At 39.5% G+C, this 17,721-nt stretch overlaps 1 protein-coding gene and 1 long non-coding RNA gene across 2 annotated transcripts; one reads left to right on the forward strand and one right to left on the reverse strand.

Annotated features, from left to right (window-relative positions):
• Positions 1–584: 584 nt before the first annotated feature.
• Positions 585–7,580, forward strand: LOC132193441 (toll-like receptor Tollo). Its single transcript, XM_059614114.1, has 3 exons — positions 585–2,323; positions 3,244–3,549; positions 5,066–7,580. The coding sequence occupies exons 1-3, from the start codon at positions 710–712 to the stop codon at positions 6,872–6,874; spliced, it is 3,729 nt and encodes a 1,242-aa protein (XP_059470097.1). The 5' UTR covers positions 585–709; the 3' UTR covers positions 6,875–7,580.
• Positions 7,581–9,435: 1,855 nt separating this feature from the next.
• On the reverse strand, positions 9,436–13,154 carry LOC132194275 (uncharacterized). The gene is made up of 3 exons (XR_009441525.1): positions 13,079–13,154; positions 12,246–12,342; positions 9,436–9,770 (listed from the first exon to the last, which is right to left on the reverse strand). It is a non-coding gene; the product is annotated as an uncharacterized LOC132194275 (long non-coding RNA).
• Positions 13,155–17,721: the final 4,567 nt, after the last annotated feature.

The raw sequence follows: 17,721 nt of genomic DNA on the forward strand, positions 1-17,721 counted from the left end.
AAATATAATTTTATTGATCTGTTTTTAATAAATATTGCAAATTTAAAAAACCGCAGCGATGATAGCTTTAAAAAAATCGTTTTAATTGTTTTTAAATATTTAAAAACAGAATTATAATTTAAATTTTATCTTTAATTTTATGGCGTTGCAATTGATCAATGTATTTAAAAATAATTATTTGTGAACACATTGAAAACTAATTTAAGCAATCTAACTACTTCCTATTAAATTTAAGTTTTAAACGTTACAAATAAAGCATAATCAAAAAATAACAAAAATGAATATCTTTAAGTTATTTAACTTCAAAATTAAATTTTTCCTGTAAAGTTGAAAACATATTTCAGAACTGAAAAAGTTAGATCTACAAATTATTAAAATTTAAATAAAAAATCATTTGGAGTTCATAATCATAAGCTTTTATTTTCCTCAATTTTTATGAAGAGCATGAAAATGCAAGTGTGCGAGCAAGCGAGAGAGTGAGCAACCTTTTTGTTCTAGCGTTCCTGGCTCAGGTATGATGGGAGGCGACGGGGAGGGGAGAGAAAATTGGAAGCTCGTTACAGAGCAAGAGAGCCGGTTTGGCCGTCTGCTCGCTTCAGTCAGTTCGCGTCGAGCATCACATGAGTATGGCCATGGTGTCGGAGTGTTTCGCCGGACCTTCCAAAGGTGCAAAGTTCAAGTGATATGCGCACTCAGTTGTTAGCCGCAAATGCAGCTGGGCGCCCTTGTGTTCACCGTCCTTCTGGGCGGCGCCATCTTCGGCGTGCTGCCTGCGAGCCTGAGCAAGCCGCTGCGCTACACAGCGCCCGATGAGTGCCGGTGGGTGACCCTCGAGCCGCCCCCGCCGCCCCCGGAAGGGACTGCGGAAGATGTCGGGGGCGGCGGCAGTGGAGAGCAGCAAGTGGCGCTCATGTGCCGTCTGAAAACCATCAACAGCGAACTCGAGCACACCAACTTCAGCGTGATCCAGCCGCAGCACACTGCCCTGCTGAGGATCGAGTGCAGCGACGCCCTTTTCTTCCAGAGTTCGCTCAGCACAGACAGTTTCCGGCCGCTGGTTGAGCTCAGGGAGCTTTCCATCGAGTTCTGCAAACTTGGCAGTCTTCCTAGCGGAGCATTCCGAGGTCTCAAACGGCTCCGAGTGCTATCCCTGAGGACGCACAACACTGACTGGAGCGCCATGGCCCTTGAGCTGGCGCAGGACGCGTTCACCGAACTACCCCAACTGACGTCACTCGACCTGTCCGAAAATAACATGTGGACAATGCCGAGGGGTGTTTTCTGCCCGCTCACCGCGCTCAGGTCGCTCAACTTGACCCGCAACCGGCTTCGGGAGGTCAACCACCTGCAGTTCAGCACCAAGGGCTGCGGCACCAACCTGGTTGAGCTGGACGTGTCCAACAACAGTCTGGAGGCGCTGCCTCCGGAGGTGCTCTCCAACCTTTCCACCCTGAAACGACTGCGGTTGCAGGGCAACGGCGTCAGTTTTGTCGCAGACAAGGCGCTTATGGGACTAGTCGCCCTCGAGGAGTTGAACCTGGCTGACAATAAAGTGTCCAGTCTTCCTCCGGAGCTCTTTTCAGACGCCAGGGCAGTGCGTCACGTGCGTCTCGAGAACAATTCAATAAGTGTGCTTGCGCCCGGACTCTTCAACGGCCTGGAGCAGCTTCTGGTGCTCAATCTCGGACAAAATGAACTCGCCTCTGAATGGGTCAACGGCGCCACCTTTACCGGACTCGTGCGTCTCGTGGTGCTGGACATTTCCCATAACAAACTGACCAGACTCGAAAGCAGTATTTTCAAAGACCTCTACTCTTTGCAAATTCTCCGTTTGGAAAATAACGCCATTGAGGCCATTCCTGAACGGTGCTTTGCCGCCCTAGCCAATTTGCATACTTTAGTCCTTTCGCACAACAGACTGGCCACCATCGAGGCCACGGCACTCGCCGGCTTGAGGGTGCTCTCCTTGCTATCATTGGACTCTAATGCCCTCAGATCTATTCATCCAAATGCGTTTCGTAATGCGTCAAGTTTGCGCGATTTGCACTTGAACGCCAACCGTCTTATGGACTCTCCTAGGGCGCTGGCCGACGTCAGAATGCTTAGCACCCTCGACCTAGGCGAAAATCTCATTTCTTCAATCGACAATGCTAGTTTCGGCGAGCTCAGAGAGCTTTATGGATTAAGATTAACTGAAAACAATTTAGTGAACGTAAGCGCAAGAGCACTGGCCAAACTTCCATCCCTTAAAATATTGAACCTTTCAAAGAACAAAATCTCTCGAGTGGAGCATGGGGCATTTGACAGCAACACTAATCTTCAGGTAAATATTAGTGTACAATATATTCATTTATTTAAAAAATAAAAATAATTTAGCTAAAATAATTACAAATATTTAAACACAAATAATCTAAAACTATATTTTTTTTTTCAATTTAAAAAGGGGATATGATGTCTTATATGTATTTAAATACATTTTAAATGTTTTATAAATAGTAATCACATAAAAAATATTGAGGGCGATCCAAAAGGCTAACTTGGCCCAGGCTAATTTAACCTGGCCTGGGCTAATTTAACCCGCCATTATATTTTGCTGGTGGGCTAAATTAGCCCGGGGCTAACTCAAGTTAGCCTGGACCAGGTTAGGCTTTTGGATCGCCCTCATTATTATCGATCATGCATTACAAATCATTTTGATGTGTGAGAGAAAGAGAAAGACAAATTATTATTATGAACCTGATTGACACAATTTTATTTTATTTCATTGTTAAAAGAGATACTTTCTGATGGGGTACTCAGAATGATTTAATATTTGTTTATTTTTACCGATTGTTGCAAATATATTGTATACATTTATTTATTGTTAATAGAATGTTTAAAAAAAAATGTATTGGTGCACAAAACAGCACCGCCAGGAGCAAGAATTTTGCTAAAACGTTCCACATCCGCCTCAGTGACACTTTAAATTGTGTGAGATTCAAAGAAATTAAATAATTATAATATGAAAGAAAATTATGAACCACAAATTCAATATAGTCAGATAAAAATAATTGTTTCGATCAGTAATGTGTATGTTAAAAATATTTGATTCATTTTTCCCGCGTAAGTTGGTGAATTTAGCAAAATAAAAAATACATATGCGTATTCACAGTGGGAAATTCACTTCCAATTCATTCTAGCCTTTTTTAAGTTCAATGCTCATAAACTAATTTTGAAATTAATTATTTTCTTGAATTGTTGCAGGCAATAAGACTGGACGGCAATCAGCTTACAGACATAAACAGATTATTCGACAAGTTGCCCAAATTGGTTTGGCTGAACATCTCGGACAACACACTGGCAAAGTTTGATTTCGAGTTAGTCCCCCGTGGATTGCAGTGGCTGGATTTGCACGCAAACCGTCTGACTGAGTTGTCCAACCACCTGGACTTGGGTCCCCTCAAAATAACCACCCTCGACGCGAGTGCTAATCGACTTTCCGAACTTGCTGGTAGTGCTATACCCGACAGTGTGGAGCTTCTCTTCCTCAGTGATAATTTGATATCCAAGGTGAGTTTCCTACTCTAACTCTATTTCGCTGTGGAGCTGAGCGTTCTTTCTCTATTCGAGCTGTTGGCTCACTTTTTGTTCCTCTCTCTTTTAATTTTCTGCCTCACAAAAATTTTATTTTTTGATTGCAATTTATTTGTATTTACCGGTCTTTGCCACTATATTCACTAAAAGTAAACAGAAAATCATTAATATTTTGAAAGCCAAAAATTTTTAAACAACAAAGTAAATGTCTGTGGCATCACAGGTTGATAAATATGCCGATTATATCAGTGGAAGTAACAAGTGTGAGACGCCGGCAGCAGCGGAGACCCTTTTACAAATTATTTGAGCGGATGGGTGGTCCGCATCTTTCGCCTCATAAATTACCATTTATCCTCGCGCAATTCGGCGCCATTTATATGTATCTTGGAAATATTCTGCACACATTCGTCTCCCACACAAATATATAATGTTACAAGACTTGCTTTTGAAAAGGCCGGTGCGTCGCTCATTGTCCGTATGCAAAACTGCAACATGAAGTGAAAATGCACTTTAACATGCAAATCAAAGAAACGCGATACGAAAAAAACTTGGCGTGCATTCAAAATTTATTCTCGCATTCGGAAAAAAAATTCGTTGTTTGACATGACACTTGCGCTCGAAACTGGATACGTGCATTTTCACCTTGATAGCGACACTCATTTTGTATGCAACCCCACAAAGTATCAGATGCACTGCGATTAGCCGCACAAGATGCATTAGGCCGTGGAAAAGAGACGTCTAGAGACATGTTTTGTCGCACGTCCAAACTGGGAATAATAATTATATCATGTCGCGCACCAATGCCTCGCAAACTTCATTTATGAGAAAATACAAACATGTTTTACACTATCAAAAAATAATGTGCATTTTAAATTTTTAAGAATGATGGAAACATAATGAGTTTAATTATAATATGCGTTTGTGTTTAATTTGAAACTTAAAACTAACTTGAAAGTACAATTTGAACAAACAATTAATTATTAAAAATTAGGTTAATTAATTGATTTTTCAACTCTTTCATTTCAATATTTCTGCAAAATATCGCATTTTTAAAAGTTATACAAATATACATAATTGCTTTCAAGAAACTGATAGTTTTTTTTTCAATTCTGTATACTATTCTGATCAATATGGACATTAATATAACATTAAATAAATTCTATATATTTTAAGACAATTTAAATTTAAGATTAATTGCATTAATGGAATACAATTGTAATAAATTGATACAAATTATTTTGTCATTGTAAATATATTACTGCCATAAATATATGAATATCAATGGACAAAAACTGTCTAGATAATGAAAGAATTATAAAAAATAATAACTTTTTTATTTTAATTAATTTCTTTCCGTTATTAATCAACAAATTAGCCTCAAGGAAAAATTTATAAATAATTTTTAATTAATGCACTTCAAATTTATTTCTGATCTCCTTTTTTGTAATATTTTACAGTAATTTTAATATTTTTCTTTTTTCTGTTGTTCTAGGTGCAAGCGTACACCTTCTTCAAGAAGCCTAATTTGACACGCGTTGACCTGTTTGGCAACAAGATCTCCTCCCTGACGCCGAACGCGCTACGAATCACGTCTGTGCCTGCGTCAAAATCTTTGCCCGAGTTCTTCCTTGGCGGCAACCCGTTCCAATGTGACTGCGCCCTTGAGTGGCTGCAGCGCGTAAACGTGGCCGGCGCACGCAACCAGCCGCGCGTCGCAGACCTCGAGTCTCTCTACTGCAGCCTCGTATACGACCGAGGCCACGCTTACGTACCCCTGGTTGAAGCGTCACCGTCGCAGTTCCTGTGTCAGTACGAGACGCACTGCTTCGCCCTTTGCCACTGCTGCGACTTTGACGCCTGCGACTGCGAAATGATGTGTCCGCAGAACTGCACGTGTTACTACGACCAAGCGTGGTCGGCCAACGTGGTTGACTGTTCGGCGGGAAACCACACTGCGTTGCCCACCAAAATTCCCATGGACGCAACCCAGTTGTACCTGGATGGCAACACTTTTGCCGACGGCCTGCCCAGTCACGCATTCATCGGCAGGAAGCGGCTCAGGGTGTTGTACCTGAACGGCTCCGAAATCGCTGTTCTGCACAACAGGTCCTTCAACGGCCTCAAAGAGCTCAAGATCCTGCACCTGGAATCAAATCTGATCACCCAGCTGAAGGGCTACGAGTTTGACGGAGGGCTGAGTGAAAGTCTGCAGGAACTCTTTCTTCAGGACAATCGAATTTCCGCAATTCATGAAGCCACTTTTTCCACCCTGAAGGAATTGCGAATATTGAAACTTGACGGTAACCAATTGAGCAGTTTTGCCGCGTGGAAGCTGAGTTTGCTGCCGTCACTCAACATCGTCACCCTCGGCCGTAACCCCTGGACCTGCGAGTGCGATTTCGTGCAAGACATGCAGCCGTGGTTGGCGCAGGTGGAGATCGTCAAGGACGAGTTGAACTGTTTCAACGGCACCGAAGACGCCCTGCTGCCGATCACGGAGCCAGAATGTGCTAATCGGACGGAGCCTGTCGTTGAGAAGGAAGACCACCCCCCTAGCACGCACAAAACCATCCTGACGCAGCACCTGGATCAACTGCCTGTCCTTGCAGGATTGGCCCTGGCGGTGCTGCTGCTGCTGATCGTGGTGGTGCTCGTGTTTGTCTACAGACAGGAACTCAGGGTGATGTGTTACTCGCGGTACGGCGTCCGGTTGTGCCAGAAGGCGGCCGCCGAGCCTGCGGTCTTTGACGCCTTCGTCAGTTACAGCTCGAAGGACGAGGCGTGGGTCCTCGAAGAGTTGGCGCCCGTTTTGGAGCGCGGCGATCCTGCTTACAGGTTGTGTCTGCACTACCGCGACCTGCCTGTGGGCGCCTACCTGGCTGACGCCATCGTGCAGGCAGTTGAGTCCTCGCGGCGCACCATCATGGTGTTGTCCGAGAACTTTATTCGGTCCGAGTGGTGTCGCTTCGAGTTCAAGTCTGCGCACCACCAGGTGCTGCGCGACCGCAGACGCCGTCTCATCGTGGTGCTGCTCGGCGAGATTCCGCATCGGGACCTCGACCCTGACATCAGGTTGTACCTTAAAACCAACACCTATTTGCAGTGGGGTGACAAGTTGTTTTGGGAGAAGCTGCGGTACGCGCTGCCCGACGTGCCCAACAACCAGCGCCGCAACAACAATTTGAGCGCGGCCGCCGCGGCCGCCCCCATGCCCTTGAGTCAACGGCCGCCGTCCAATAACTCAAACCTGCACAGGCACAACCAGCAGCAGAACACCACCTCAGTCGCCATTCATATCTAGTGTGCTTCCTTTTTTTATTATTAATTGTTTGTGACGATGCGAGAGAGTGATTTGTGATAAATAAGACTGCAGAGCTTTGACCGCGATTGCCGCTTATTGACGGTGGGAAGTGTATAAGCTCGACTGAAATTTTTAAATTTATGACTGAGTTTGCGATTTTACAGAAAAAGCATAAAAATCGGATTGGAGTTTTTTTCTCGCAGTTCAGTCGAAATACTTTCCACTGGCATTTTTACTAAATTAGGTTTTAGTGCCGAAGAGAATCAAAATTCGAATGTTTCCTGTGTACAAAATTATTTATTGAACTGTTTTGTTTCATTGAAAAATTATAATTGATTTCTGTGATTTGTTGGCTTAAATCATTGCAAGTGAGTTTGATATTTGTTGTTAGACGGCCTATACCCTTTACGCATGAGGTGTTTCAATTTCAACGTTTCTTGTGATAAATGACATGATGCACGCGAACGCGAGGAAACGAAACATATTCAATCAGCATTGTAAATAATTGCAAGTAGCTGCCGTAATTTTTGTAACCCTTACACTTTCTTCAAGTCTGTATTTGTCCATAAGGCAGAAGATAATAAAGCGTGCCTTTTCCGAACTGAAATTTGCTGACCATTCACGACAGACGGTATATATTTTTTTTTCTCATCAAAAAGGTGCTTGCAGTGCGTCGCGCAATGTGAAATAAAATTTTTTGTAAAACGAAAAACTTTCTTTTAAACGTGCAATAACCCCCACACAAAAAACGTACCTTCCAAGAAGTAAATTTTTGCACTCTACTGTTTGCATTGGAAAGCAAATTTAATTTTCATGCTTTGTTGGTGCAAATTCCAACGTACACAATACCGCGTCGATCCTCCTACCATAATAGCAACCTACTCCCCGCGCGGCAAATATTCCTTTCTTGCAAAATTGGCATTGAGACTTTATTAAGTTTAACAATGGGTCGGCAAATTAAGTACGCTTTCTTGTACAGTATCTACGGCGGTGAACTGACTGAGCGAACAATCGGACGACCAGCCGGAGAGCGCGAGCAAGCCTCGGGCCAACAACTCAAATAACCCACTCTGCACCAACGAGAGATCTTTTCGGCTCTCTTCTGCCCGACTAGATCGCAATTCGATTTTCTCTGAAACCGTGCGTTCAGGTCTCCATAAAATGACTTCACCAGCGCTGTTTATTTTTTATTACTTTTCTATGGATAACAAAAAAAAAACACTGAAAGAAGGAGAAGTAATTGAAAGTTCGTAGAAAGCGGCTGACGGCCGCTGAGAAAAATGAGCGTGTTCACCCTTTCAACATTAAGAATAAAATTTAATCAAGCAATTTTCTTTTTACTCATGAAACGATTTAATTTATTTTTATGAGGTGGCACTTTTCTGAACGACCTTTATGGAGTTTGAATGTGTTCATTTGTTCATGCATTTCTTGAAGCAATAAACGTTGGAGACATAAATATAAATGCGAAAAACATTAAAATCATTATTCTCTCAAGCGCGCGAGTGAGAAAAGACTGGAGTAATTCATCATGAACAACGAAAAATTTGTCAGCAGTCAGCGAGAGTCATGAGTTATCAAGCCACATTCCTAACAGAACAATAAATGTCAACTCATTCTGCGCGAGCAGTAATTAATTAATTTCAACAGCGCAATAAATCTGGAACAAACAATGCGTTGGCATTTTTCAAGAGAGCAATCAAAATGCTTCATCCTGCAATCAGCAACTGGGATCACATCAGCCAATAACAATATTTTGCCACAAAATCAAACCTTCAAAACCTTTGTGTGCAGCTCCCTCCTGTGCTGTGGTCGGCAGAGATAAGAGAGAGAAAAAGAGGTGAGTGATTGATTGACGCTCATCTCGCTCAATCGCGATTGACTTGCAGCAGCGCTGAAGCAGCGTGGGGTCGTGTCAATTTTTCGCTCTCAGGATTTCAGCGCCTTGTTGAAACGCCGTATTGACAAAAGTGCAATGCGGGTTTGGACAAAAAAACTGCAACATTAAATTTTTGTAAACATTTATTTTATTAATTATTGTCAACTTAAAGATTTTTCCAAATATTTAATTAGTTGCATAAAGTAAAAGTGGTAACATTTTATGTATTTTTAAAATCCAAGCACGTTTTTAAATTTTGACTAATATTAAATTTTTATAATTTGCATACCATTTATTTCATTAAATATTATTTTCAAAGTTTTGCATTGTGAAAGCAAAATATATCAGTTTGCTTAAAAATATAATATCCATAGTAATTAAATTAATTAAAATAAGTTAAATCCTAGATATTTATTATTTAATTGCTTCCATACAGTAATGTGATATTGTTTCAGATTTACGGAGTTTTACTAAAGCTACTTTTAGCATTAATATAATTCCACGATTACCTCCAAAATGCACCATAAAATGATATGACGGTCAAATTAATTTTCATGAGATTGAAGATATCGCTTTAATTTTTATTCTATTTCAAACGTTGAGACAGTTCAAAGATAACAACAACAAAATTAGCAATGAACTCATTAACCTACGCAGAATTAAATTTACTAAATATTCTTCTTCCAGCCACTGCCCCTTTATCGCTGCAGACAGGAAATGTTTTCCAGTTTCACAACAATTTAATCCACAAAGTGCAAATTTGCTCTTGGAAATTCACGAACTGGGTGTATATAAAGAACGCAAAGAGTGTATGTGTGTAAAAGTTTTAGGTGCCGCTTTTATTGCTGATGCTTCAAAATTACTACCAAGTAGATTTTGCGATTAATTTTTTGTTCGCACCGCCGCTCGCTCGCCGGGCTGCTGCAATAAAATAATCTGCTGCGCCTTCCTCTCACTCTTGTGTGAGAGAATCTGCTGGCCCGTCCATTGTTTACATGCAGCAGCTTGTTGGTTTTTCTGAAAGCAAAGTTGCAATAAAAAGACGCGCGGCAGATGTGCCATGTCATAGTCGGTGGCCAAAAATGATTGCGTCCAGAAAGCACCAAAACGCATGCACACACTTTTGCCAGCCAACCATGCATCCTGCCGTGCTCGTCAAAAGTACATTAAAAACGGGCGCCCACTGCCGAGAGCCATCATTATCTCATCCCTTTACTAAAATGCCCTTCGCACAAACAAATTAATAAGCTCGTTTCGCTAATTCGGAGGAGGGGGCTTAAATCATCACTTGGGTGTGTAATTAAAGAAACGTCAGTTTAACAATCGTAGCTAAACAACAGCCTTAATAACTTTTCAGTCATTTATTATTTTGCATCAGCTTGTTGCGAATATTGATAGCATGGAGAAAGAAATTCACAAGGAGTTAAAAAAATATATTTTTAAACTGAAATATTTCAATTGAGACTGTTCTGAGTGTACTGAATCTATTTAATTTGATAATTATAAAATATTTTGCGGATTGTTGGATTCACACATAAATTTTAATATTTTGCAAGCATTTAATCAATTCAAAATCACGTGAATTTTATAAATATTTTAATTTTATCTATGGTTAGAAATTAACCTTTCCAAAAATTTGCATCTGGAAATATCAAAATTTCCTTGACAGAGTACAAGATAAACATTTTTATTAAAAAATTTCAAATATTTCTTCCTCCTAGCTTACCTTTTCTTCAGTACCAAATTATTTATGATTATCATTTAAAAATCTTGACAAACTTAAAATAAAATTTAAAATTATCGAGAAATATTTCCTTTTTTACAGTTATTTAATTATAGAAACTGGTAATCCCATCCTAAAAATTAATTAAGATTAACAGCAAATGAGTTCTAATTTAATCAATAATAATTATGATCAATTTCAATTCGTACCGAAACAGTTTTGTCTCAGCGATTGCAGTCGTGTTAAAAAAAGACCTTCAAAAGTCCGGCACAAGTGCGCCGGCTAATAAATTTTATGAATTTGGATTCGGTACATTGTCCGCAGGGGAGAAGTTAGCATGCGCGCCTGCCACGTCGAAAATAAAAAGAGCGATTCGGCGACGAGACAAAAGACATTTGGCGTTTTTATTTGCATGTTGCCTAAATAACATGTAGAAGTAAATAGCCGCGACAACGCGCATTCGTATGGAAATGTTATGCAGACGCGGCGACGTGCCGTTGGTTGGGCAAAATAGCGTTTTTGGCCATACCTGCGGACAGAGCTGGCCGCTCGCCAAACCGTCTCCTCTCTTTTTATAATTCTCTCCCGAGAATAATAATAATAATAATGCATCCTCTTGAGGTGGAACTCACTCGGCTGGACGGCCGACGTAATGACGATGACAAAGTAAGTTATGCTCCCCTTTATGAACTCCTTCAGCCGCAATGAAAAATTATTATTTTTGCAATTTTGCCGCCACTATGCCTAGCGGGCGAGACGCGCATACACAAACACGATTATATACTTTGTATGCGCGCACATTATTATTCATTGCATTTTTATGCGCAATCATTTCATTATTTGAAAAAAATTCTGAGGTGAATGCGGATGAACAAGATGTTTTCTTTGGAGGCCAATTTGGAAACGGTAGCTTCTTGATAAACTAGGGACGGCTGCAATTTTTAAATTAGTGAGCAAAATAATCAACATAAAGTAACAATGGCATTTTTGTTTTAATAGTCAGTCACAATTTATGAAATATTTAAATAACCAGAATAAATTGAAATTTTATTTTAATAGATTTTATAGAAATTCGAGGTTTTAACAGGTGCGGGTTGCCTGCCCAGTACGCAGGGTCGTATCGTTTACAGCAGCAACTATACGTGAAATATAAATTATAAATTGCGTATATCGTTATCAAATTTATTTAATAATATTTGAAGCAAGTGAAGAATTTGATTTGTTTTTAAAGAGACTAAATTTTAGTGAATCTGTAAATATGCATAAAAATTAACTTCCAAATCAATCTGTTATCAAATCGTGAACCCAGTGCGTATTTTGAAACTGAATAAACATGGCTTAATATTATTTAATTAAATAATTGACTGAAAAAAATTAAACATTGGAAGAAACAGTGTTCGGCTGTTTAACGATTTTCAATTGAAGAAGAAGTCACTAAACAAATCAACGCTCATTAAAATTTAAAATCTTGCTGTGCAAGAAGTCTTAAATTAAAAATTAAAATAGTTTTCCTCGGAATTTGCAATAAAAATGTCCCACTATATAAAGTCTCGGATGAATGCACCCGCACATTTTGCCGCACATGAATTCGACTTGGCAGGTCAAGTGGAGAATGAGTGAATAAAATTTTACTGCCGAATTATGTACGCGGCATAATGGACAATTAAATGCGTCCCCTGAAGAATTTTTATATTGCCGACTGCCGCACCGCGTGCTTATGAAAGAGGGCATTTTTCCCATTTGAGCATTTTTATTGACCCAGTGCTCACCTCGTTTATCACTTAGGTATGTCTGTTATTATCGCCATCAATTATGATGAAGAGGGCCGCACATTTTGAATCCCGCGATCTAGCAAATTGGGCGTACCTGAAATTGGAAAAGTGTCATAAAAGTGTTGCAAAAGTCATTTTAAAAGAAAATTCAACCCGCCTCTTAAAATATTCAATTATTTTTTAAAATATAATATTTTATACTACTTGATGAAACAAGTTTATTTCATAAAAAATTAAAACTATTTTTCCTTGAAATTTTTCCAAAATTTTTAATTTAGTGACTTCCACAAACTTATATAATTCAGGTAGGGTTGAGAGATTTTTGGCTTATTTGAAATTTCGGCAATGGTTAGTTTGTTCTCCCACCCTGATTGATCGATGCGGGCTCTTTGTGTAATTAACTTTGAAAGCAGCTTCAGCATATTGGAGGGCAATTGGAGGGTATATATGTTTAGTATTCGCGAAAAAAACACGCCGTGTGCTATTTATCATCGCAACTCTTTACCAGTTTGATATATAATGGTATGCGAGTTTTGGAAATTTATCATCACATGCGCTGTTTAATAACACAGTTTGGCAAAGTACAAAAAGTCACGCGATTACTCAGCGCAGACGTTCGGCGATGAAAGATGCTCTCGACGAGATTATTTACCCTGTTTTGCAAATTGCCTCGGATCACACAATTCAGCAATATAACCCTAACCATTATCCTATGTAATCTTTGCTTCTCTAATTTTTACAGAAATTATCTCCCTCTCCAAGGCATTGAAATTTATATATTTGCCCCTCTCTCAAAGTGTTTTTAATGTTTGATTAAATAAAATTCTCACCTGCGAACACCAGCAGCATCACATATAATATATTACACAAACCGAAATTACAATTTCAAAACGCGAGATATATAATAGGCAAACAGTGGTGTGCGTCGCTGTGAGGTTGTAAAGTGGAATAAGTTATGTAATCTCTCACACTAAATCTCGGCGGCGCGAGATCTGCATGTGAAAATTCGCTCGAACGCCCGCCAAAAGTGAAACAATGGAGACAGCTATAGAGGAGCTGCCTGAAATGATATAGGTATAATAAAATCGGGGGCTAAAATTATACCAGCCGAGAGAGATGAGACTGATCTCCGTCGCGGCACATCACATAGTTCGGCGGGACACACACGATCATGGCACCTCTGGATTCACAAACAGGTTCCGCAAAAGCCGGCTGCTGAATTATTTAAACGAAAAATTCGCCTCCCTATTTGGCAATTAAATGAGCGCGCGCGGATATTTTCCCGTCAAAAAATGAGCCCCTGCGCGGCGGCGCTTAATCAGCTGCCATCTTTTTATCTGTCAAGAGTGGCCGCCGCTCTTTTTGCTTTGCTAATTAGCAGCCAGCTTTCGTCTCTCTCGCTTGCTTGCTTCAAAACGAGTGTTTTCGCGCTGCTGAATTTTACGCTGTTTTCACAACGACTCTGTCGATTTTGAGAAGACGAAAAATCGTAAAACAAGCACGCGGTGTATTTTTTTCAAAATTAAATCAACAACGCGCTTCACTGACAGGTAATTACACTCAATGTAAACATGCAAGCCTCATTTCATTCGAAAACACTTTGATGGCATTTTTGCTCAAAAAGTGACGAGTTTTAATTAACAGCAAATATTGTTCGAATTAATGTGTGTGGGGCGTGGGCAGCTTTTTTAAGGCCAGTATAGGTTTCTGTACAGATCGGACATATTATAATTTTTAAATAAGACTAGCAATTATCCAGTTTCCAGTAGTTTGCTTGAGGAAAAAAGGTTAATTTGAAGATAAGTGAAATTCCTGCGAGATAAATTAGTTGAAGGTCATGAGAAAAATTTCTTATGATTTTGGAAAATTGTAAACATTTTTTTTTTTAATTTGAAGTATGAAATCAAACGAGATCTTATTAAACTTTTAAAAATAATTTTACGTTTTTTTTTCAAATATAAATTACAAAAAAAAATACTGCTATGAATGCATTCTCAATGTATTTTGTCGCATAATTTTTAATCAGTCTCTTTGGTCTCACTGTTGCAATTCGAAAACTTCCATATTATAAATTTTAATTTAAGCCACTATACAGCAATTTTTTGCTGAACGCAAACTTGAAATCACATTTTGTATCAAATTGGCTTAGCCAGATTTGCCCGGCCAAATAATAGCCCTGTTGTATATCCAGACCTAGCTGTTCAGCAACCGCTGCATAATTTGACTCTGCGGCATAAATAATGTTATGCGACGGACCAGTTTGCCAGAGATGAGGTCGTTTGCTAATTTCGCATGCTCATTACCCGAATTCGGCCCCCCAAGGCGTAATTGCATTTCCTCCGCTGTTTGCCAACATCAAAAGGCCGACTGGAAAATGCGAAATCGGCGTGACCGGCACCCGCTCGATCGCTCCCTCGCGTTCTTTCTCTCGTTGGGCGTTTTTGTATATTATGATGTGTGTGTGCTCCTGCGCTGCCGTGCGATTTTCGTTACCTTGGTCTCTCTCAATGTATAAAAAAGTTTTGCTCTCGGTGGAGGGGGCGGGGCGGCTTTGAAGGCCGGTGAGTGCTCGTTACAGGCCCACTCTTCAAATCCTCGGCCAGAGACGTGCACCAGAGGACGAGCCCGCGCGATTTTTTCGTCTTCCAATTACTCCCGAGATTTATTTTATATACACATATCTTGAATTTTAATCGTCCGTTTCGAATTTAGCAGTAATAAAAGTCAGGCGCGCCGCTCATCAGTCGCTGCTGCGCTCAGCCTTGCAAAAATGTGCGCACCGCGTCTGACCAAAATTGGCCGTAATTTGACGCTAATCAACTTGGAGAACCGATAAATCCGCCCGACCGCGCGCAGAATCGATACGCGTGAGTTTCGGAGGAAATTCTTCATTAACGAAGGGCCAATTTTCTTTCCCGGGTCAAATAGGAACTTTCTTAGTTTTTACATATTTTATCAGCATTGAAGAACTTTTTCTTCTTTCAAAATAACTTTAATTACAATGGTTACAGATTTCCAACATCTTGTCTCTCAATAGAAAATTATCTGGAAAGCATTAATTTTGAAAGTCTAGATTCCAGATTATAGGCATTTACGTCCATCATATAATAAAAAATTCAAAAATGATAATATTGCTTTCAAATTATTTATGAATTACTGATTTTAATAATTGTAGTTTACCGTTCAAATGAAATCTAAAAATTTTAATTAATTTTTCTTTCTTCTTATTAAAATTTAAACATTCAATTTAAACATTATTACAAGTTAAATTTGGCTAAAAAAAATATTATAAATTTTATTTTAAGATTGTTGAAAATACGTGTAAATAAATACGTGTACAACAAACTTTTTTAAAGTACTTTTACGTTAATTTCGCTCTTATCAAATTTGAAATTGATGAATGCAATCCGTTTGCTTCCTTAATAAATTCACTCGCTGTTGCTTCTTCGACATAGTCCATTCGCCCCGCAAGAAACGCTGCTGTGCATCAATATCTGCACTCCTTTCCTTTGCCAATGTTATAGGTTTTTTTGATGCGCTTGAAAGATGCGCTGCGGCTTGTATTAATCCCCACGCCACATTCTCTTGCAAGGAAAGTGCATTTTTCATGCATTAGCTGCTGGGCGCAACACGAGAGAACACAATAATTTATTGCTCAACTCCATTTGATTAATGATTCTAATAAATCATCACAAAAGTGGGCAACGCGCGCGTATGAATATAAAAAAGTGGGCACAAAAAGCAGAGAAATGATCTGAAAGCCAAATGCAACGACCTCTCATAATTATTTGTTCGTGATCGAGATTCTTGAAAAGCAATTACGCCTTAAGTGTATAAGACGCACGTCGTTTTTTTTACATTGATTCCTACATTTCATGTGCAATCAACCGACGAGGGCGATGAGAAATGAGAATATTGAATTTTTGTTTACTATTTTAATCCCAAAAATTAAAATAACCACTTGAAAACAATTTTTGATTTGAAATTAATTAAAAAGCACTTACGTGTTGCAGACTTTTAAGTTTTCATAAGTATTTTTCTGTGCTTGGAACATTAATATTTTATAATTATCGTAATTTAACAATGGAAAAATTTGTTTTAAAAATAAGTACATTAGTGAAGCAAAAAAATAAAAATAAACACGTTTAGTTACTAATTAATAATTAAATCATTTTGTATTAACTTTTAGAATTTCTTTTTCACTTTTAATTTGCCTTTTGGTTTTCAACAAGCAAGAAAGCCACAAATATTAATAGGGCCAAATATAAGGTAACGTTTCCTCAATAGATTTTATCATAAATTTAAATAATAAAAAATGCGGTTGCTCTACAATTGACTGCACAAAGTTCAAAGACGGTTGATCACACAAAGAAGAAATTTAAATTTCTAATGTGCGTGCGGACCAACAATGTTCCGCTCTTCTATAAATAAACATGTCTATGCGCAAATGAGAAGCACCTGAATTTGAATTCCTGCGGTGTGATGGCTATTATTCACCAGCCACTTATCTAACTGTATACGCGCGAGAGATAAAGGCCGGTTGGCGCCCGAAATTAATTTATTCGCAATAGAGAGAGAGGAGCGAATTCACTCCTATTCTTGTATCGCCAAATTTGCACATTTCTCTCGTTTCGCATGCGGGAAAGCAAAAGATTTATAATTTCCTCGCCGCGCTCTAGGCCCGCGCGGTCGCGGCTGTCTATTGCGCATTATCCTATTCTGTTTCAGGTGATAAATGAAGGGAAGTGGTCGCCGCATGTTCTCAGGGTACAAAAAAAGGAGCCGGAGAGCTATTTGGCTGCCGGCGGCGTCTCACAGAACGATAATAATGAAGTGAGCACAATTAAGGTCGAGGGGTGCTTCTGTGGAATCGTTTGACTGCGGCAGGTGATGAGCGAGCTTGAAATTAATTGCAAAATGATAAATTGAAACGTAACACGTTCGTAGTTGCCGTTGTGCTGGTTCCAAATGGGATATGTTTATAATTGGACCGCCACCGGTCTGCTTAAAAGGCTCGCAATTGGTGCAGGTGCGGGTTGAGTCTAAATAGGGATTTTAATTTTTTTTCCTGTTGCACTGGAATATTTTTAATGAGAAACAAATAAAAACATAAAATCAGTTTTTAAAATTTAAAATGAAATCTGCTGATTCTAAAAAAAGAAACTAAATTAAAATTAAAATAACTAGCTAAAAATACAATTAAACTTAAAAAATTAAAAACTGTTGAGAATTTTACTCTGCGCTTCCACCAATAGATTGAAATTCAAAGGAATAAGCTGAGGATGGCGAATAGCTCGCTCAACATCGCAAAGTTGGACCCTAGTTAGAGATCTAGAGTGCATTGGCGTGTGAGACAAAGCGACTTGCCTACTCTTCTCGACGTGAACATCTCGCCCCTGCCGCAGGTGAGCAAAAATGCACTGCCCACCCGATTAAGTCGGCGTGTGTGTTCGCTCTGCTGAGATGACGTTGA

Source organism: Neocloeon triangulifer, unplaced genomic scaffold, assembly GCF_031216515.1.
Source record: "Neocloeon triangulifer isolate White Clay Creek 2 clone unplaced genomic scaffold, ASM3121651v1 ptg000001l, whole genome shotgun sequence".
NCBI classification, from domain to species: domain Eukaryota; kingdom Metazoa; phylum Arthropoda; class Insecta; order Ephemeroptera; family Baetidae; genus Neocloeon; species Neocloeon triangulifer.